This window comes from Neopelma chrysocephalum, unplaced genomic scaffold (assembly GCF_003984885.1).
Source record: "Neopelma chrysocephalum unplaced genomic scaffold, ASM398488v2 Primary Assembly neopelma1_24, whole genome shotgun sequence".
Classification (NCBI taxonomy): Eukaryota; Metazoa; Chordata; class Aves; order Passeriformes; family Pipridae; genus Neopelma; species Neopelma chrysocephalum.
The window spans coordinates 40925358-40947751 of record NW_020897693.1 but is presented as its reverse complement, the minus strand read 5'-3'; the positions used below and the strand labels follow the sequence as shown (position 1 = coordinate 40947751).

At 41.5% G+C, this 22394-nt stretch overlaps 1 protein-coding gene across 4 annotated transcripts in view; it reads left to right on the top strand.

The window, feature by feature from the left end:
* The window catches only part of CCDC88C (coiled-coil domain containing 88C), a 100406-nt gene that overhangs the window by 35977 nt on the left and 42035 nt on the right, over nt 1-22394 (top strand). For all 4 annotated transcript variants that reach the window (XM_027673513.1, XM_027673505.1, XM_027673495.1 and 1 more), the window contains exons 4-10: nt 4348-4417; nt 14318-14376; nt 16015-16098; nt 17383-17523; nt 18202-18386; nt 18959-19040; nt 19470-19628. In XM_027673513.1, the coding sequence (XP_027529314.1) occupies nt 4348-4417; nt 14318-14376; nt 16015-16098; nt 17383-17523; nt 18202-18386; nt 18959-19040; nt 19470-19628 (780 nt within the window). The remainder of the gene's footprint in view (nt 1-4347; nt 4418-14317; nt 14377-16014; nt 16099-17382; nt 17524-18201; nt 18387-18958; nt 19041-19469; nt 19629-22394) is intronic.

Sequence of the window (22394 nt, the reverse complement as noted above, 5' to 3'; positions counted from 1 at the left end):
GAGGCAAAGAGCAAACGTCCGGTGTGTGTGATCTTGGAGGGATAAAAAGAGGAGATAAAATGTGCCTCAGCACTCCAGAATGATTAGAAACTTTCAGATGGAGGGAATGAATATGTTTGTTCATGCTTTTAATAAGCCCAAGTGCTTAACTCTGTGCTTAGAATTTTATCCTGAATCTTGTATGTCTTGATTTTTCCTAAAGCCCTTGACTGCTAGAATCTTTGTGGAAGAAATTTGGCTTTATTTTGTCTTAAGCTTCTTTCTTTAAAAAGTGATTGCAGAGAGCTTGCAGATGTGAAGCAAGTGCACAGCAAGGGCTTAGACACCAGAAGGCTGCTAATGAGAACACAGCATTTATTTATTTATGTTTCACCTAGTGATTTCTGGGTAATTTAGTGATGTTTCTGAATCCTTGGTGTACCAGTCCTGGATTGCCTAGCAGCTTTCAGCAAAACTTACCTTTGGCTTAAGTGGTATCCTTGTTGTTTGGGTCTGCCCATTGTCCCAGCCTGCTTCAGGCTCCATGTCTCTGGGGGGCAAGCGCAGCAGAGGGAGTGATCCAGGTTGAACATCCATTGTGACCTTCACTTGAAAAGCCCTCCCTGTCAATATGGGGTCATGTAACTGCTTGCTGAAACTTTTGTGAGCTTCATTTACTGAGTTTGGGGTCTGGCGCAAATAGTGTAAAACTTGGCTGCTGATCTTTATATTTTGTGATAGTGGTGTTGATGTGCTATGTAGAAGCATCTGTTCTTGAAACAATCACTGCTGTCAAAAGATTTTTCACAAATCTCTTCAAGCTTAAAATATCCTGGTCTTTGGCAGAGGAGCATTTCACAAACCTATGAACACTGCACTAAGGCCTGATGGGGATTTGTTTTGATTCCTAAATAACACTTCTGATACCAATATTATTTTTTTTCATGGAAATCTCATTAGCAACAAAAAATAAATAGAAAAGGCAAACTGTAGTCTGAGGGAGGTACTTGCTGACTTGCAGTAGCTGGCTTCTGAATTGGTTAATGGTCTAGCTGTAAAGCTGGCAACTCAGACCCTAGTGGTTCTAATAATCTGGGAAATTGTAACCATATGTTGTTGCCATAACCTTTACTATTTGAACCGAGCTTTAGTTATGCTGTAAAAATGATTAAAAGGTTTCTCATAGGAGAAATTAGATTTTTTGCTTGTGCAGTTGCTCTCCAGGGTACTCTGGGTTGTTGTGAGCTATTTAAGATGTTTGAAAACTCTGTTTTGCTCTCCAGCAGCTCCTGCCTGGATGTGTTGCCCCCAGCCATGCTGCTTGCCTGAGGCAGAAGGACACGTGCACACCATCTCTGCCTCTGCTGCCGCGTCTCATCGCTATGTTTGAATTTGAGCATAACAGTAGCCTTTTATATAATGCAATAACATAACTTGCTGTCCCTGTGGGGAAATGTTGCATTTTATCTACCATTTCTTTTGCTGTCTGGGCTTCAGTGGTGTGTCCAGGTTAACCCCATGTCCAGTGTAGCTGCACCCTGGGAGATGGTCAGGTCTGTGGAGCTGTTTGGTCCTCAGTGCCAGTTCACTGGCTGGAACAGCGCAGTTCCCCTGCCTGAAGCCTAAGTTTGACTTTATGGGGTCTTCAGGGAGGAGTGGTAAGATGTGAGGGGAGCCAAGAGGCCAGGCTGAGGCACAGTGTTTTACTTGTCAACCTGTGTTATTGCTGCTTCAGAGAAGGAAGACAAGAAAATGTTGATAAGTGGTAAAAGTTGAAGAATTCCTGATTTGCTCCTGGGAGAAGGGGGGACATTAGTTGTATTTCTAGATGTGGGATTTTAAGCAACGGATTTGAGACATGGACTCATTATCACAGCCTCCTGAGTCAGTCACTGGGTGTCTGCTGAGCCTCACTAACTTTCTGTGGTTTCAGCCCAGACAAAATCTGAGCTGAATTCATCCATGTATGAGCTTTCCCTTAACACGTTTTATCTCACACTTGCAGCTGTGTGAGTGGCACATTGGTTCACAGAGGATAGTTTATTAAACTGAAGTAACTCTGTTTCTTTGACTCTCTTTCCTTAACTTGAAAAAGGAGAGCAGTGACATTGACCTTCCTTTAGAAAGTGCTGAGATCTGCCAGTGAGCTGCACTGCATAACAGCCAGGTATTATCATCACAAGGACTAATCTGAAGGTGAAGGCTTTTAGAACAATATAAGTTATCTGTTTAAATATTTTATTTTAAATATAAAAAGGTCAGAGTATCACCTCTTGAAACAGTTTAATCTTTCAATCTGAATTAACAAATCATTCTTCCAGGCTTGGGGCCGGTTCAGCTTTTATTCAGTGACTGTCAAATTCTTGCCAGAAAATACTGAGCTCAAGCAGTTTTGTGGGCATTCAGTCATGGTTATGTTGGATTGTATACTCAAATAATTTTGCAGAAGGAGCTCATGGGAATGTTAACATCATAAAGGTTAGCTGTAATGTCTTTTGTGTCTGCCAGTTAAATAGCTAGTGATCTGATGATTACACAAAGACAACGCAAATTCCTTATGCATTCCTGCCTCAGTGCTGCTCCACATGCTGGGTGACTGGAAGCACAATTCTTTCTTTTTTTTTTTTGCCATGGAAATTGCTGGTTAAAGCTCAATACTTCAGTATATGCAAAGTCTGATTTTCTTTGTTTAAAGCCTGAGTGCCATGCTGTATTGTCATAGCACATATTGCAGTCAAGCCATGTGCCATTATATCCAATAGTTTTTGCACCTGTTTTAGTAACAGATGCAAACAAACTTTATATTTAAGGCATCTCAAATGCCCAAAATATAAAATCCATTTGGCTAATGAGTCAGTAAATGTTTGGTCTGCATTAGCCAAACTTCACATTACATAAAGGTTTGTAGAACCTTTTTTTCTTAACAGCACAGAAAGCCCATCAGCTGTGACACAGGTATTTCTGCTTTACCCAAAAGAGGAACTGTGGAGGAGTATGTTTTGGAATGGAATGTGTTACGTCCAAAACATGTTTTTTTTTTTTTTTTTTTTTTTTTTTTTTTTTTTTAAGAATATCCACTCTGATTGCTTATCAAGTGCTACAGGCTCTCTGGATTGTTTCCTCTTTCAATCAGGCTTAATTTTCTTCCTGTGGTATAACTTTGAAAGCAGAGAAATAACAATGGATAGCTTGGAAAGGAAGTGTTTGGGTGAATGGGTGATTGTTTCAGGAAGTGTGTTTCTGTGCTGGGCTGTGGTGCTTTTTCCCCTGGCTGTGAATGCTCTGCAAGTATCAATGCATGTGCCCTTCCAGTGGCCTAGGGGTAGGTTGGGAAGTGGAGACAAGCTGGGAAAAGGCACCTGCCAAACATTTGGTAGAGTTGTATCTGTGAACCTTTGTTTCCTGAATCCCAGCACAGCATTTCATTCACACAGCCATTTTCCTCTCAGGCTTCTTATGTGAAATAAATACTTGCCTGCAAAATGTTTTATTCAGATAATCACAAATGGTGCTGGTAACTGCAGGTCAAAGCTGCAAAACAGCTGTACTCCTGTGCTCTGTGTGTTTCTGGGGTACATGGCTGATCGTATTACTGTGCAGAGTCCCCGAGGTATTTATTTCTCCAACTTTAAGCATTTTACCTGCACTCAGGCTTGTAGCCTTTCTTCTCCCTTAAGCCATTCTGTCACTTCAGAGCTTCTTCAGGCAGCTGCCATTTAAATGTTGAACCTGATGCACCTCCCTTCTGTCACCTCCTCCAAAATAAAATTACCTTTAAATGAGGTTCATGACCTGCTTAAGTCTGTTTTACTCCCCATCAAAAACAATGCAAACAAATCTAGAACTTTATATCCAGTGCCAGATGCCTGGTCAAGAGTTTTTCCTTCACACCCACTTCCCCAGCCTATCATTAAATTCTCAGACCTATGAAATAATTTGACCAATTATTTGAGTTACTCAAACTTCACAGAATGGCTTAGGTACCTTTGATGAACCAGCTGCATTTATGTGCCCTGAAACATGACATCAGCTGTATGTTACACTTCAGATGGATACAAGTCATACCTGGGGTAAAGGCATGAATGATTGCTGTGCCTGGCATGGTCATGCATTTATTCTGATTAGTGCCATGGGACCTTTTAAGTTCTATACTAGCTGTAGTTAAAAGAGGTGATTAGTGTATGTTAGCTGTGCAGCCTGATGCTATCTTCAAATGAGGATTTCTCTCTCAAGTGGGGGTTCCTCTCATGACCTCTGACCTGCCAGTATGTTAAAAGCTTTGTAATTGATGGAGCTTTGTATTCTTTGTGGTGTGATTGATTTGGATTCCTTCACACTGAACTTTGCCTGTTGTTCTCTTTTGTTTAGGAGGTCCTGCAGCAGCTGATTGTGATGAATTTACCAAATGTTTTAATGATTGGCAAAGATCCTCTTTCTGGTGAGTAGTTTGAGGTTCTTCATCCCTCTCCTCTGTAATGCTAAATAAAATCTGTTTTGTTTTCTAAAGAGTTCTGTAATTCTATTCTAGTTTAGGTTGGAAAACACCTGTAAGAGTCCAACCCTTAATCCAGCACTGTCATGTCCACCATTAAACCGTGTCCCTAAGCACTACATCTGTCTTTTAAATACTTCAAGGGATGGTGACTCAACCCCTTCCCTGGGCAGCCTGTTTTAATGCTTGACCAACCTTTTAGTGAAGAAATTTTTTCTAATATCCAAAAAAATATTCCTAAACCTCCCCTGGTGCAACTTGAGGCTATTTCCTCTTGACCTATTGCTTGTTATTTGGGAGAAAAGACCAACCCCCACCTCTACAACCTCCTTTCAGGTAGTTGCAGAGAACAATAAAGTTCCTAGAGCTTCCTTTTGTCTAGGCTAAATGACCCCAGCTCCCTTAGCTGGCTTCTCATAAGACTTACTCTCCAGAGCCTTCACCAGCTCTACTGCCCTTCTCTACACATGCTCCAGCACCTCAATGTCTTTCTTGAATTGAGGGGCCCAGAACTGGACACCAGGTTTGAGGTGTGGCCTCACCACGTCAAGCACAGGGGGACAATCACTGCCCTGGTCCTGCTGGCCGCGCTATTTCTGGTACAGGCCAGGATGCCATTGGCATTCTTGGCCACCTGGGCACACTGCTGCTGGCTGTTGAATAGCACTCCCAAGTCCTTTTCCTCTGGTCTGTTTTCCAGCTGCTCTGCCCCCAGCCTGTAGCGTTGCAGAGGGTTATTGTGACCCAAGGGCAGGACCTTTACTGCTTTGAACCTCATACAGCTGGCTGCAACCCATCGATCCTGCCTGTGCAGGTCCCCATGCAGAGCATTCTGACCCTCCAGCAGATCAACACTCCTGCCCAACTTGGTGTCGTCCTCAAATTTACTGAGGGTGCCTTTGGTCCCCTTGTCCAGATCATTGATAAAGATGTTAAACAGGGCTGGCCTCAATACTGAGCCCTGAGGAACACTACTTCTGACCAGCCACTAGCTGGATTTAACTCCATTTGCCACCACTGTTCAGGCTGAGACTTGCTCTGAAGGGACTGGAAAACAAGTCTCCTAAACGGGCCATACTACAAAGATGCTTTTTAATAAACTATATGTATTTGTAGGCAAACTAGAAATATTTGAGCACCTCTGAATCTCACAACTTTGTCTCTAGAATGTAACCCTAATATATTTATATACCTATACATATAAATATATATGATACATGTGTATTTGCATGTCATACACATACATGTGTGATAAATGAGTGAGTTCTTGCCAAAGCCAGAATAGCAACTGGTTGTTTGGAAGTTATCTCTTCAGCTCCTGCTGCAACTTGCATGAGGAGGGACTGAGATCACTTGATCTGTTCAGCCTGGAGGAGACTGAGGGGAGACCTCGCTGCAGTTACAACTTTCTCGTGAGGGGAGGAGGAGGGGCAGGCACTGATCTCTTCTCTGTGGTGACTGATGACAGAACTGAAGGAATGACCTGAAGTTGTTTCAGGGGAGATTTAGGTTGGATATTAGAAAAAGGTTCTTCACTGAGACAGTGGTTGGGAACAGGCTCCCCAGGGACGTGGTCACAGCATCGGGCCTGACAGAGTTCAAGAAGTATTTGGATGATACTCTCAGGCACATGGTGTGGCTTTTGGAGATGGTCCTGTGCAGGGCCAGGAGTTGGACTCGATGATCGTTGTGGGTCCCTTCCAGCTCAGCATATTCTGTGATTCTGTGAAGTGGCCCAGGAGGCAGTGTGCCACAGGGCAATCATATATTGCCCTTGAGGTTTTCTATCCTATGTGCCTGTATAATGAGTTTAGTTCTGGCAATATGTGCACACCCCGAGTCTTGCAGAATTGCCATAAGGTGTGAAGTAACTGTTGCAAATGAAATGTGGGAAGAAAATTGAGGATGGAGAGAAAAATACATATATGAATATATAGGAAAAAGTTCGGAAGAGAATGGACAAAGAGAAAAACATTTGACTGGGCATGTTATCTAGACAATGCCCATCTCATGAAGTATCACATCAAAAGTAAGGTGGAAGCCCACGAGCTCTTGTCTGGAGTCCAGTGTGTTCAGTGAGACAAAATGAAAGCTGTTTAGCCTGAAAATGAAGTTGACTTCTTTGAACTACATTTCTGAAATGAAACGTTTTGTTGCTTCATTGGTTTGGTTTTTTTGGTTTTTTGCATGTCCACTGTATCTCTGCCTTAGCCCCATGCTAGTGCAAAGAACAATGTATTTGGTTTTACCAAAGAAGGTAAACTGAATGAACGCTGTCAGCAGTGATGGGGAATGGCATGGTAATCAGCATCTCCAGAACAAACAAATGGCAAAAACCTTGGCAGAAGATTTTATTTTGCTGCTTTTAGCAGCAGTAGAGTGTGTATGTACAAAAAAGGATTTGTCAGAAAAGAATACTAGCAGATGCTGGATCACTGAAACTCATAGTCTTGGCACTTCTGCATTAAAATTGAGCTGAGAGTAAGGAATCCGCTTCTTCAGCAAGCAGATTTAAGTCCACAAGTCTTAATTCTGCTGTACAGGCTGCAGTTATGGGCAAAGAATGTCAAAATACAAGAGCTGTTGCTTTTCTTGGTCATATGGGCAGTGGGCTGCTAGCATCAAGAATGCTACTGAATAGAAATGTCTGGGCCAACACGGCAGTATCTCTGCTGGCTAAGTGTCAATGGAAAAGGCTGGCTGGTTGTCACAGCCATTCCTGAGCGACAGCTGGCAGGAGACTTACAATGTGGTAACTACAGTTTTGGTTCCTGGGAAAGCTGCACACTCAAAAGCTGTCCTGTATTTAGCTATAATTTCCAGTTGTTGTCCTGCTGGTTTTTGTCAGCACTTTAGATCTCTTTCTTTGAAGAAAGCACCTGTGTCTTTTGTAGGAAAGATACTGATCATGCATATGTTCTGGTGTTCTAGCTCCTTTAATTATAACCAGAAAATTTGCTTCTCTTTCTGACATCTTTTAAAATGTGGTGGCTTGGGCTTTTTTGTTTATTCTGTCTCTTTTTTTCTTCGTAATGTCTTTTAAAATATATTTTCTTCATTGCTGGGTTTAGCATTGGCATTATGCAGAACTTGGGAAGAAAGGATAAAGAATGCAAAAATGTAACTTCTGGATGTCTAAAATTGATGGGGTATGTGTGTGTAAAAAATACTAATTTTGCCATATTATATAATGATTTTTGAGAACCAGTTCCCAGCTTAGATGCTACAGAGGAAGGTGGTGAGCAGAGAGAAACATGAAATGTGTTTGCTTTAAAGATTTCAAGAGGAGCTCACCTTAATCATACCCTTAGGTAGATGATCACTGGTAAGATGTGCTGAAGAAATGGTTACAGAAGTGGAGAACTAGAACTTCCTTCAGGAAGAAAAATCTGTCTGAGGGCTGATAGGAAGCTCGGAAAGAGGAAATAGGGAGGAGAAGGCTGAGGAGAAGTTAGTCAAACCAGTACAAAAAGCTGAATGAAGGAATAAGTGTGATGAGCAATGTGAGTGAATGATGACCAGGTGATGATGTCTTTGCTACTGTCTTGCAGAGGGGAGTCAGAGAAAGGCAGGAGCACTTGGGAGGGGAAAACCAAGTAAATAAAGATATTCTCTCTCTGTCAGTGAGAGAGCTAAAGAAGGGCTGCAGATTACGTGCAGATGTGAGGATGAAGTAGTTATCAGCATGGGAAACAGTGCTTCTGGAATGAAAACAGGGAAGCCCCAGGGAAAGCTGACAGAGAAGTGAGGAGGCTGGGAATGACAGCAGTATGGGGAGAAGAGATGATTGAGACGATTACTTGCGGGAGTGCTTAAAAGCAACAAGAATGGTAGAGGGGAAACCTTTTTCTCTGTCAGAAGGACAGAGACTGAGAAGGAACGAGGAGAGTCCTGGAGAGGACAGCTGCAAAGACAGTGCTGGGCAGTGGGGGAGAGTAGCAGCTGGAGACTGAGGTGCAGGTGGTCTGCAGGGCTGGGCTGGAGAGGCAGTGATGAAATCCCAGTTTGATTTGATGAAATCCCCCTCTTGTAGGTAAGTTACCTGAATAAAAGGTCCTTCTTGATCAGAGGAAGAAAAATCAATCCCATTATCACATTCCAGTGTTGCTTTGTACTGCTTGAGCTGGGAATGCTCCTAATGACTGTATTAACTCCATGGGTCCAAGACCAGAGAGCTGTTAGATCATTCAATCTGATTCACTGTGTATAATTTCAGTGGTTTATTCCTTGTGACAAACCACATGATGTTTTGCTATGCAAGTTTTTCAGAGCTGTCTGTTCACCAGTGCTATCTGCAAATTTTATGTTTTCCTTCTAAAACACAGCTAAAAGTGCTGTGCATGCATTAAATTATAAACTGAACAGCTCTTGGGCTGTGAATGCTGTTCTTGCTATTTAGCTTCCATTTGGCACTCATCAGTTGGGACTATGGAGGGCTTCTGCAGCTCTGCTTTGAACATGAGATTATTGGAAAAACAGAGCTGCCACCACTAAAAAGCAGTTGGGCTTTTGCATAGGAAAAGGCACATGTCTGCTGGGTTTAGAAGCTTTACTTGGTTTCATGTACTCTCAATAGTTTTGTTCCAGGCCATGGGCAATTTTACCTACTTCAGTTCATTCGACCAAAATAGCAAAAACATTTGTAAGAAGATGAAGGCTTTACTGTTTCCTAGAATATAGGGAGCTGAAAATAAACTTCAAAGTTTAATTAAAGGTTTAGAAAATTTTCCCAGGAATTTGACTTGCAGAACAATGCAGCTGATGTTACAGGATTTGTTCTCTTTGCTGCACTGTATGGTAGACAGCTACTACCATTAAGTTTCCTCTTTGTTTTTGTCTTTTTTTTTTTTTTGTTGAACAGCTATTTCAATTCATTACTGCACCACAAATTCCCCTGTGCTCAATAAGAGAATCATTCAACCTATTCATCATCTATGACATTGCTGTAATCACCTTTTCATATTACCTCTGGTTTTAGTGTGCCTTATAAATGGCCACCCATTCATGTGGCCACACAGAGAATATCAGTTTACAGTACTGGTCACGAACCCCTATTTAGATGCATTATTTAATTTCTCAGTTTCTAGACATTCTTAGTTTCACACTGCTAGTGACCGTGCTTGGAAACTGTTGACAATTAATCTTTTGAAACAGTCATAATTATTGTGGGGGGATTTTAACATTTTTTAGATCAAGAATGGAAATGAGGTTTTACTTGCCTGAAGTAGGCTCATTTCTGCCTCTTCAAAACACTTTGCTAGTTAGATACACTTTTCAAATTACATGTTCAGTTTGAGAATGAGAGAGCCCAAGTCCCTGCTAACAAGTGTCTGTAGAAGCTGTTTTCTATTAAAATTGTAAAGGATGTCTACTCTCACTGGGGTATTTTTCATGTCTGGTTTCCTTCCTCATTTTGTTTCACAGTCCTCCAGAGGCAGAAAGGTTCATAAAATATAAAGTTAATAACAGAACACTGCCTCAATAGTGTAAATTTAACATTCAAGCTTTTCTCACTCAAGGTGTTTCTGCAGTTGGGAAAAATGGCATCCATGTGTTTCACCCCTTCTCACCTTCCCCACACACCCACCAGTTGCTCCATGTAGCACTACCCGTGCTGGTGTTCCCTCTCCTGTGCTGGAGTAACATCAGAGTAGAAATAGGGAGAAAGAGACAGCAAAAGCTCGAGATTGCACATGCTTGGACCCTCTCGTTCCCACTTCCTCTGACATTTTTCCACCCCCCTCTCATGTTTTTCATTGTCTATGTTCTCTCTGTACCTTGATCTTCTTTTTTGTTGTTGTTGTGTCTCCTAATCCCTCTGCCTGCCTTCGCCCTGAGTCCTGCCATCTGTTTCCCACTCTCCACCCCCTGTGAGAGCAGAGGGGTCTCCTGTCTCTGGCACAGGGAGGTTCCTAGGATGCACAGGTGGTGCACGGGCTTTCCCTCCCTTTATATTCCAGAAAACCTGCTGGTCCTCTCTCATGGCTGGGAGCAGATGGGCTTTCTGCAAATCCCCCAGGTGGCTGGCTCCCTTGCAGGCACAAACACATGGCTTGAGAGCAACTGCCCTGGAATTTAAAAAAAAAAAACGTAAAAGAAAAGAGTTTGTTTTTCAGTTAGCACCTTTCTGTTTAAGTGGTAGTTTGAATCCTGTTCATTCAGTTTGTGGGTACCTCTGCCAGGAACTGCCTCAGATAGAAATGTTTGCATCCTAGGTCATAAGAGGACACTGTCTTGGTAAGGTCAACTAATAAGCCTGAGTAGACCCAGCAGACTTTCTTTCCAGGTGTCTGGGAAGGACTCATGTCATCCCAATGAGCCATCGTAGATGAGTGGGCACATTCCTGTTTATGCAGGTGCACAAGGAACTTTACCATCTTATTAAATTAGCACAAGTCAAGCTTTTTGAAAAACACCACCGAATCATTCACTGTTTAGGAGGCACGACAGAATCGGAGATAAAGATCCTGCGTGTGTTGCAGGATAGATGCGCTGTCCTGAGTGTAGAATTCAGCTGCTGCACTGTGTAATAATCCTACAAGTGCTTCTGATTCACTTAGTCACCTTGGGCACTCAACTGTGTCATATCTCAGCTCTCCTGTGGGTGAGATGAAAGGGAAGAGGAATAATTAATCCATTCCTGGGTTGTTCTGAGGTTTAATTGAAAACTCTCTCTAAAGCACTTTAGATTGGTAGAGAGGTTTTTTCATACTCATACCCTATTTCTTCTAAAAATCTCCTGTCAATGTTGTTAATCTACAAGGCTTTAAAATGTTACTCAAACCTAGCTTGAGTATGAGTGATCTGGAAGTACCTTAATGTCAACAAACTGTCTCCTCCACATGGGAAACAACTTCTGAATGAAAGCCTAAGAAATTGAACTCTTTAAAACTCATACATGATCTTCTGAAACACTTGTGTAGCTGGTAGGTCTGCTAAGTGGACCTTTCAACTTTAGAAGTGTTTCTAATGTGTAGTACAATCTCATTTTCATTACATGTCTGCAAGCATAAAATAATTTATTAAAAAAGAAACCTTGGAAAAATACTGACAGCTAAATTTTTAGTGCAAGATGCTAGTGGGGAGAGCAGACTGCCAAATGTTATGTTTAAAACAGTAACAAACTAATAATCTCATGATTACCTCGAGTCTTAATTTTTCACTCCCTTCTGTAAACTCTAGCTTGTCCTTCCCTGCCATGGCTTGCCATGTCTGTCTCAGCTTCTCTTCCTCATGGGAGGACTGGAGTGGGGGGTAAGATCTCAAAGTGCTGTTTCCAGGCAAGGTCAGTCCCTGTTGGGAGACCAGGTTTGACCTTGGTAAGTTACTTTGCAGTAATAGCTGAAGGTGTTTGACCTCACAGGGGTCGTGCAGCATCACCTATGCCCATCTGTTATCTAAAGAATGGGAGAGAATAGCAAAGCTTTTGGTGCAGAGAGGTTGGTTTGAATGGCTTGAGTAGCTCACACGCCTTTGGGATGGTATAGATGCTGTCACTGTTGGGAAGTATTCCTGGTGTTTCCTAAAATGAGTGATTTCAAGCCACTAGGCTCACCCTGAGGATAGTTGTGATGCCATGGTGCATGAATTGGAATTTATGGTCAGCAGATGAAGGTGGCCAGAGAACACAAGGGTTAGATCACTTGTCTGGTATGATCCAGAGCAGCAGCCTGGTGGCTACTCCTTCAGTCTCTCATGGAGATGTTCTGCCCTAAGTAAGTTTGGGAGACATACTCAAGTCACTAGCTCTCCATAACTTAATAACTTGCTCTTATGTCCCACAGGCAGGCTCTGCATTTAATACCTGGTCTGGATCTGCTTTGAAGCTGATGCAGAATGAAACCCAATGCTGAAACTCTAATGAGAATTTAGTTTCTTGAAAGTATACCTTCTGACCAAAGTAATTGTTCCTAGTAGTGCCCTCAAAGGAACTGTTCATGAAGTAACAGATTTATTTTTTTTTGCTGTTGCTGAAGGGGCTTTTTTTGTGTTGCTGTCTACGCTTCCAATCATGTTACTGAGATTCATACAGAACAATCAGACTTTCACAGACTGAAATGTAATTTGTACATTAAATTGTAACTTCTTAGGAAAGAGCAAGCCTTGTATGCTGCTAGATACAGGGAGAAAAGTAAGAATGATTGTGTATCTTTCAAAACCGGTTTTTAAATATTCCGCAGGGAAATAAGGTATATTGTATATACAGGGTGAAGTCTGAACTACCATGTTTTAAATATGGCTGCTTCTGTTGAAGAGAAGATTTCCTGCTTGCAAAATCTTAATGGTTACTAGTGTGGAACTTGAATACCGAGAATTGTGGTGTTCATTTGTGCAGACTACTGATAATTTCTGTAGGGTATTCTTGAAACATTTTGAAGATGAACATTCCTAAAAGTTGTTAAAAAAATGTTTAACAAGTAAGGTATGTTTAAAGACTGGTTCAGGGCACTTGTGTGCCCTGAAATCAGGAAATTGGAAAACAAGTTACTTCCTTAGCTGCCTGCACGTGGCCGTGCTGGCTGCAAGGTTCTGCGAATGGCAGGAACCCCCGTGGTAATTTAGGTCAGTGTGTCTTTGTGTGCTGTGGGGCTGCAGCAGCTTAACTGATGAGTCAGATTAACTCCTGTTCCCTGGCCTTGGGTTCTGCACATGCCTCTGACTTGCTGCCAGTGCAGCCTTACAAGGGCGTAGTGTTGGTAGAGGAATAGAGTTGCACTCAGAAATTAGTATCTATTTAGTGATAGGAGCAACTGAACACTCAAGTAAAGCAGGGTGTATAAAATGAAAGTGTTAATCCCACAGTTTCACACTCTATGTCAGGAAGCATGCAGATGTATAGGGATGAGAGAAAACTGTATATGGCCTGTTTTGTTTCTCTTTTCTTATCTTCCCCCAGTGTGGATAAGGACAGGCTTTTCCTGAACCTAACTCCATAAAGATGTTTTATATCCTCATTGAAGCTCCTTGCCTCCCATCTCCCTTTGTCTAACTTGGATATGCATAACTTTCTTTACTACCCAACAATCCACGTTTACTTTGTTGAAACGAGCTCTGGAGTTGGCACAAAGCTGCACCAGTTCTCCTTGTGAGCCTCTTTCCTCACCTTAGGCTGCTGGTCGCAGCAGGATTGCCTGCAGTGACAACTGGGATGTGTCTCCTCCCCCCAGGGCTCCCCAGCATATGGTCAGCTCCATAGTAACCTTCCTACATCGGTCATTTTCTGTCCCTCTTAGCACGTCGGGTTTATGCTTCAAAGTGTGAGCAGGCTTTGATGCAGAACAGAGGCAGAATTTATATGCTAAAACATCTCTTAGAGAGAATTTATGTGCCCAGAATGGTATTCAGCTTCGGGAAGTCTGAGTGGCAACTGTTTACAGAAAGAGAATTTAGGGCAAATTCTTTCTTTGAGAGTAACCCTGCTTTGCTCCACCCAGGGTGTTTTTCTTTTATTTTGGTGGGGTTTTTTGGAGAGAGGGAAGAGGTGTTAATGGTTTGGTGGGATTTTTGCATCCTTGTTAATCACAACACAAGAGATGAGCATTGGTCATATGCACTGAACTATTTAAAGGAATTTTTTTTTTCATGTATGATCAGAAAAACCTTAGAAAATAATTGGTGAGGATAGCACAGGAAGGAAAAAAGTCCTGCTGTATTTGGGATTTTTAAACTAATCCATAAGACCTGTATTATTATACGTGAAGATACAACTTTATAATTGCCATGTATGTATTGTTCAGGCACTTGTTCAGAGGTCTTCTTTCTCTTTTCAGGCACATACTTTGGAGAGAGTCACTTGCAAGTACTTTATCTGTCACACGTGTACTGATTACCTTTTTTCTTCTCTAGGTAAAAGTATGGATGAAATTAAGAAGCTGCTGTTGTTGGTTCTGGGCTGTGCTGTGCAGGTGAACATTCATGAAAAATAAGCTTTCTTTGAATCTGTTATTTTTTTTCTGGACTGAGAAAATCTACCCAAAGATCAGTGCTGTATGAGCAAATCTCGAGTTCAAGACCACTTATGAACTAAATTGTGAGAAACACAATAGATGAAGGAAAGAAACGCAGGGGAGAGGAAGCACACTGTGTGATAGCAGTACCCTCAATTTGTTGCCAGTGCTTAATCATCCACAGGATGTGTACTTTTGCAACTAAGTAATGCACTTTGACAACACAGTGGGAAGAGATAAGTTTTGAACAGTGTTCTTGATATCAAGATTGTTGTTGGTTTATTTTCTTACTGTTTTAAAATACAAAGGGGAACAGTATGTGTTAGTGCCAAACAAATAGATAGTCTTAACAAGTCTAAACATTTGTTTAATGAATCCTGGTTTCACTTGCATAATGTTTTGATTTAGTATTCTGTGTAGAAAATGCAAAATTAATAGATACTTTGTATATTAGTGTGGGGATCGTTACGTGGCATTTGTTAAAATGAGAGGCAATGTATATGGGAAACTGCAGAATTGCACAGCAGTTACTGGATAAAGAAATCAGTGTTCTGCCCACCAAACCTCTGAGGCCGTAAACAATGGCCACGTTTGGGGCAGGCCTGTGCTGATAATTGACCTTGTTTGTAGGTCTGTCTAGTGTTTTTGTCATGCCTTAGGATACTTACCCTGCTCAGCTATGTCAGCTCAATTATGTCAGGGTAAAGCTGTCTATGTACGACCACTCTGAACTACGTTAGTGTTGCATTGCAGCACAAAGAATTGTTTTGGCAGGCTGCTGTGCATCCTCAGTCCTGCTTACTGGTTCTTCCCAGTGAAAGAAATGGTTGAGATTCAGAACCAGGCTCCAAAAGGATACTGTAAATGAGTTTAAAAAAAGCCTTTAAGTAATGCTTAACTTATCCACAATGCAGTGTTGTTACGAGGAGGCAATAATGTTGTTAGTGCACAATCACAGATATACAGATAGCAGATGTCTGCCTCTTCTAAAACCTTAAGTAAAAGATTTACTAAAATCTGTTTGTCTGAAACGTCACTCATTTTTATCCAGAATGTTTTGCGCTTTTTATCTAAAGCATATGTTGATTTACTCCAAGAAGCAGCATTGTGCATTGATGTGAATAGTACCTAAGGTGATGCATCTCTTTTCATTGCCAAAATGGAGCAAAATACAAACAGCAAAGCAGGCAGGTTAAATGATGCAATGTAAGTGTAGGTTTACATTTGTACAGCTCCATTAATAAAGCTGTGATGATTTCCTCTGGCTGTTACCCCACCTCTTGATCTCATTGCATGTTGAACTTGTTTTTAAAGAGCAAAACCAGCCATTTAACCTAGCCTTAATTGTACTGACTATAAAAAATTTAAATAATTTATTGCATAATTTGGTTCATGTTCCATATGGAGCAATGAAGTGTTATATCTTCCAGTGTGACAAAGAGTAGATCTTGAACAGTCTGTTGTTACAAGTGTGGGTTGTTTGAGGTTTTGTTTTGCTTGAGTTTGTGTTTGTGGTTTTTTTTTAATTTCAATGAAAATGATGCAGTAAGTTTTAGGGTATATAGTGCTATTTCAGGGTATGCTTTCTTTCAACAGTGTGAAAGAAAAGAAGAGTTTATTGAAAGAATAAAACAACTGGATATTGAAACCCAAGCTGCCATTGTGTCACACATACAAGAGGTGGGATTCTTAGTGTTGTCTGTTTTGTATCTTTCCCTTCTTTGACTTAACAGGATTTTTTTGCTATGAATCATTAATGCTTGGAATTTCATAATGGATTCATGAACTTCACAAAAAAGGAAGATTGAGTATGAGTATGTTACTGCAGTCAGATTATAAGAAGATGATGATAAGTGCTGGGAACATTACTTGGCTCAGTGGTCTTTTAAAGAGATGCAGTGGTAAATGAAATGCTTTGCTTGCCACTTATAGGCTATGTAGAAGGAATTCTTGTAAGGATACATGTGTAATATTTACAAAAACCACGTATGTCTTAGGAGCTGCAGTGCCTAGGAGCTTGCATGATGGTGTAAGCACTTGGTCCCCCCAAGCCCTGTGGTAGGTGAGACACAGGCTCCCCAGTGACTTGCTTCAGACAGTGACCTCTGAGTTTAGATGATCTTGACAAGTGTACTCTACAGGTGAAAGTGGACGTACACTCTTTAAAAAGAAGCTTGATCCAATGACAAACATTCTTGGACTTCCAAGGTTTCTGTAGAAGGAAAAGAATACAAGTAGGTGTTAGGAGCCATCTTACTTTGGAGAGCCAAAGGACAGCCATGTGGAAGCACCTCCTCGCTGGGAATGGACACTGACTGCGGCCAGGTGTCAATGCATGCAGGAACTTTTTTCTTAGCACTTAAAAAAATAGTTCTTTAAAAAAAATCATGATGAACTAAGCACATGGTTATGACAAAAACAGGAACAGTCTTTAACTGAGCTTGATAGACTTGCCTGATGTTTCTGCTAAATGATTCAGAGGAAATCAGTTTGGGTAAGGTAGCAGTTAAAAGGTACACTGCTAGCAGCAACCACAGACATTTCTGCTAAATGCAGCTCCTCCCGGCTGTATCAACTGCAAATTGGAAATTTATTGAAAGCAGGGATTCTATTCAGTAACACATCAGCCTAACTGTTCAGTGTCGGATCAGTCCCTTCCCTGTGGTGACCACCTCAGGGTCAGTAAGACAGTTGCATACTTCTGATATGCAAGCACACATGCTATTGTTCATAATATTTGTCTGATCACTTTTAAAAATCAGACTTAATAATTATAAAAAAATCTAAATACCAAAAATTACTGGGTAGTGTTAAGGTAGTTGTGTGTGTTATTTGCAGCCTGGGTATGGTGAAATGTGATATGATTTTTAATTAATCAGTAGAAGAACCTGAGGGATGCAGCATATACAGTAAACAAATTTACAAATCAACTAGTGAAGACACTTTTTTGTTCCTCCTTCCTAGGTGACTCACAACCAGGAGAACGTCTTTGACTTGCAGTGGCTGGAGCTCCCAGATATGGCCCCAGAAGAACTAGAGTCTCTCTCCAGGAATATGGTTTTCCACCTCAAGAGGCTCATTGATGAGAGGGATGAATGCACAGAAGTACGATGGCTTATCTTTCCCATATAGAGCCCACGAGAAGCAGCAGATTCCCTTCTTTTGTGTCTTGTTTGTGCAGGTTTCTATTTCTTCTGCACCTTTCTACTACACCTCTGAAAATCTGTAAAAGTGTTTTGACTTTTCCCTTGATTCTTGTGTAAACACTAAGATGTGGTGAAATGATTGGTGAAGGGGAGCAGCGCAGTCTCTCCATGAAGTGGGCAGACCAAATGTCTCTGTGTGTGTGTTCAGTCATTCATCTTCTAGTGCTTGGTGGTCTCTCCACTGGTATCTACCATCATGGGCTCCACTGTCTTCTCTGGGTTTTTTGATTCGTCAGTTCCTTTCCCTTCAGATTTCTGGAGGAGCCTTCTTCCCTCCTTTAGCCTTTTAATTTTCTGTCATGCTTTTGACTGTGATTTTGTTAGTTAAAACTGTTAGTTGTTACAGGTTTTTATGAATTCTTCAAGAAAAGCAGACTTTTTTTGAGCATTGGAAAGGGAGTGTTTTAGTGGTCTGAGCATAGTGGAGATTCCTTTCCTTCCTCCTGGCTATCACTTGAATACGGTATAATGCCAGACTAATAATATTCTAAATTTATAAATAATTTTTAGATATTTTTAAAACAATGTATAAATACACTGTTATCTCTTGACACTCCATAATCTTCTGTATTTCCAGGTCATTGTAGATCTCACTCAAGAGAGAGATTATCTGCAGTCTCAGCAACCACCAAGCCCTCTAAAAGCACCAAGTCCAGATTCTTCACCAAACCCAGCCAACCCTCTTTCCAGTGAAGACAAGCAGCACCTCACAGTTGAGCTGGCAGACACGAAGGCTAAATTGAGAAGAATCCGGCAGGAGCTGTGAGTCACCAGTGATTTGTGCTTCTAGAGAGACTTGTATATTGAGTCTTATGCATCCTGAAAGTGCAGGTGCCTGTCAGCTTCAATACACTGGCCTTCACAGAAGCTCTCAGAATCACACTCTTTAAATCTTTTATTCATAGCAGTAGGAAGCTTGTATGTGTGTTCCATCTTTTCTTCTTTCTTAATTGGTCTTTAAACAGAAAGTGATGGCTACTTCCATTCTTCTTTTTGTGTCACCTCTTCCCCCCTTCAAAATGCCAACTGCTAGCTCTACTTTCTCAGCTCTAGTGGAAAGTCCAGAGGCCAGTGGAGCTAGCTATGACAGCAGTAGCACCAATGAGATTTAAACAGAGGAACTTACTATAAAATCAGAGTTGCAAACTCAGATCCATGATATGCATATGGTATCATAAGGAAATGATGACGCTGTCATGACAAAGAAGTTCTGTGTTCAGAATACGCTGGGAGATTTTTATCTTCCTCTACAGATTCCTAGCAGCCTCCATGTAATCAATATTGTTTTAGGAAAGAAAAACAACTACTTACTAAGATTTTTCTCATCTTTTCAGGGAGGAGAAGTCTGAGCAGCTTGCAGATTCTAAACATGAAGTTGAGCAGCTCACCCTAGAGCTGCAAAAAGTAAAACAAGAGGTAAGATGGATGCTGTTTAATAAAGTCCCATTTCAGTGTGAGGCTAAAAATACTACTATGCTGATTTTTTTAATGAAGAAATCAAGGTATTCCAGCAAGCTGTTTGATGATTATGGCTATGGCATTGCAGTGCTATGCTTTCCACTTAACTGTTGAGAGCAGTCTCATCTGCTCACCTTGCAAATAGCCTAGTAATACCTGAAACTTATGCAGCATCAGGCATTAGTAATGTCAGAGGTCCAACAGGCTGAAGAACCTCTCTGTCTTCTAGAGCATTTACTGGCTAGTAGGAGAATTTTCTGATTCCTTAATGAGGAGAACACTATTTGTTTACATTTAGTAGGTAAATGCAAAAAGTTACAGTTTAAAATACATATTTAAAAATGTTAATGAAGATTTTTCTCCCTGTTTGTTCCTCACTTCTCACAGAATATCCACCTTGCCTCAGATGCTCGCTCTGCCCGAGCGTACAGAGATGAGCTTGACTCTCTGAGAGAGAGGGCAAACCGTGTGGAGAGACTTGAGATGGAACTGGTTCGGTGCAAAGAGAAACTCCATGATGTGGATTTTTACAAAGCTCGCATGGAGGCAAGTGAAAATTAGGAGAAAGATTTGCTGAGTAATCTTTAATGTTTGGCTTTTGTTGTGTTACTATTCATGTGTCATTTGTTATTGAGCTGACCATAGCAGAACATCAGAGCAAGTAGAAATTTCATAACATACATCATACCTGTTGGCTGAGTAACATTAAAACTTCTTTTAGTAGAGGAAGGACTTGGTGCACACAAAACAAATACTCATTAGTTTTAAAGAACTGCTTAGTTCAGCATTATGTGGCTAAACAAGGTAGACCTTTTTGTGGATGCTTTTTCTAGAGAGTCCAGATCTTTAGCTTAGCTTTAGGTAAATTCCCTGTGTTCCAGAGTTTTTCCTTTGACCAACATTTTAAATGTCATGTATAAGTTAGCTAAATGAATGTCTGGGTGTTTTTCCTTAGGGGGTTTGTAGCAGATGCAATTGTTGTTAAAATGGCATTTTTAAGGATAATCTCAGATGACAAATGCTAGCCACCCCTTTTTGCAACTGTTGCGTGGGGTAAAAGGAAGAGAAAATTTGGGTCTTCCCTAGTGCCATGAGTGGGGTATGTCAATGAGAAATGTATGGCTTTGTTCCAATAGTAATGTCTGTTACTCAGCTTAGTCACCTGCAGCTATGCCTATCCTGGAATTATTAACTGAATTAGGTTGGAAAGGACCTCGGAGATCATCTAGCCCAACTTATTGCTTACAGCGTGGCTGACCTTAAATTTAGGTCAGACTGCTCTTGCTTTCTGTTCTTTCAGTTCTTTCAGTTCTTTGAGACATTCAAACCAAAACCCTCAATAATACACATACATAGCACTTCAGCCAAAGTCAAATAAATATCCAGACTTGCTGAACAAATGGAGGTTCAGTAATTGACAGCCTCCCTATAAAATTAGATAAAATCCTAGGTCTGAGGGAGAAGAGTGATGTTGCCAGGCCTCTGGCTGAGAACACAGACCTTATTTTTCTGCTCTATAAACTCTACTTTGTAGATGATTTTTTTCTTTTCCCTCTCTAACCTAAGGGTCCAGCTAACTGCTGCTTCTTATGAATAGGTTCACTAAAATGGATGGTTATTTAATGTAGTAAATAGACTACGAAAGCCTGTCTTGCCTCTTGGTAATTCCCAGTTTACGTTAGGAAGTATGAAGCCCTGTCTCTCTCTGTTTTCCTCCCTCGAGCTGGCAAATAAGTCCTGACACACCAGCTATCAGCGTACCATCCTGGCTGTTACCTTTTGGCTGTTCACTGGAGATACCGAGCTTCTACCTGCTGCTCAGATAATTTAGCTGGAGCTAGGAGAGGGGTTTTTAGTGTCGTCTTCGTCTAAGATCAGGGGAGTAGTTATTTGTGTTCTTGAGTTCTCAGCCTCCTCGCTCGTCCTAGAGCCAGCGAATTCATGCACTGCTGTCTGCATGCTGATCTTGCTTAGCATAGCGTTCAGTAAAGAATCCTTCAGTTTCAAATTCTTCAGGCTTTCCTTGCTCCCTTTTCTATCCTGTCCGTTTTTGGTGAAACTATTGAACGTCAGAGGTGAGGCCTGGCTCTCCAGGGATACCTCCCTGGAATACTGTTGTGGTTTAACCCCATCTGGCACACACAACTACTCATTCACTACCCCACCAGTAGGATCAGGGAGAGAATTGGAAGGGTAAAAGCCAGAAAACTCAGGGTTGAGATAAAGGCAATTTAATAGGGAAAGCAAAATCCACACACACAAGCAAATAAAAACAGGGAATTAATTCACTGCTTCCCACGGGCAGGCAGATGTTCAACCATCTCCAGGAGAGCAGGGCCTATCACACGTAATGGTTACTCAGGAAGACAAACGCCGTCACTCCAAATGTTCCCCCTTCCTCATTCTTCCCCCCACTTTATATACTAAGCATGATGTCATATGGTCTGGAATATCCCTTTGGTCAGTTCGGGTCACCTGTCCCAGCTATGTCTCCTCTCAACCTCCCATGCACCCTGCACTTCCTTGCCAGCGTGGCAGTATGTGGCTCTGTGTAAGCCCTGCTCAGCAGTAACAAAAACATCTCCGTATTGTCAACCCTGTGTTCAGCACAAATCCAAAACACAGCCCCATACTAGCCACTATGAAGAAAAGTAGCTCTAGCCCAGCCAAAACCAGTACAAATACAGCTGTGAGACAAAGAATATTTCCCATTAATATGGCACATTTCTAATTTGGAGCCACAGTGTGGCCTCTAGCAAAAGTTGTTGCTATTGTAGAGGCTGAGCTTTTCTAACATGCAAGAGGATTGCACAGCTGTCTGCAGGGTGCTCTGTGGTCTAGAAGAGCCAGAGAGTTTCACATTCTCACCACGCCCTCTTCCATCATTGGTGAAGTTTTGACAGAGGCATGCACTGCCAGCATTGAGCAGTGGCAACAGCAGGCAAAATCCATTGATCTCAGGCTGATGCATTCAGAGGATTTCACAGGGCATGATTCTGTTTTTTTGTGGTCATGGAGTAGCACAAAGGATGTGCATGGTAGCCAATGTCCAACTTTCCATAGACCCTCAATTTTATGTTGAATCTGTCTCATGTCCTCTGCTCCTCCAAAAGAAGGATGAATGGCTGGGGTCAGTACAGTGTCTGCTTAGATTTGTTCAGGAATGTAACATGGTAAAGACTTCTACCACTAGACAGTACAGTACTGATTCATCTCATGACATTTACTGGTTGCTGCTGCCTTCCTAACCTCTAACTTTTAAGACCTGAATCGTGCAGAGCACAGCAGTGAAAATGTAGTTATATACAGCAT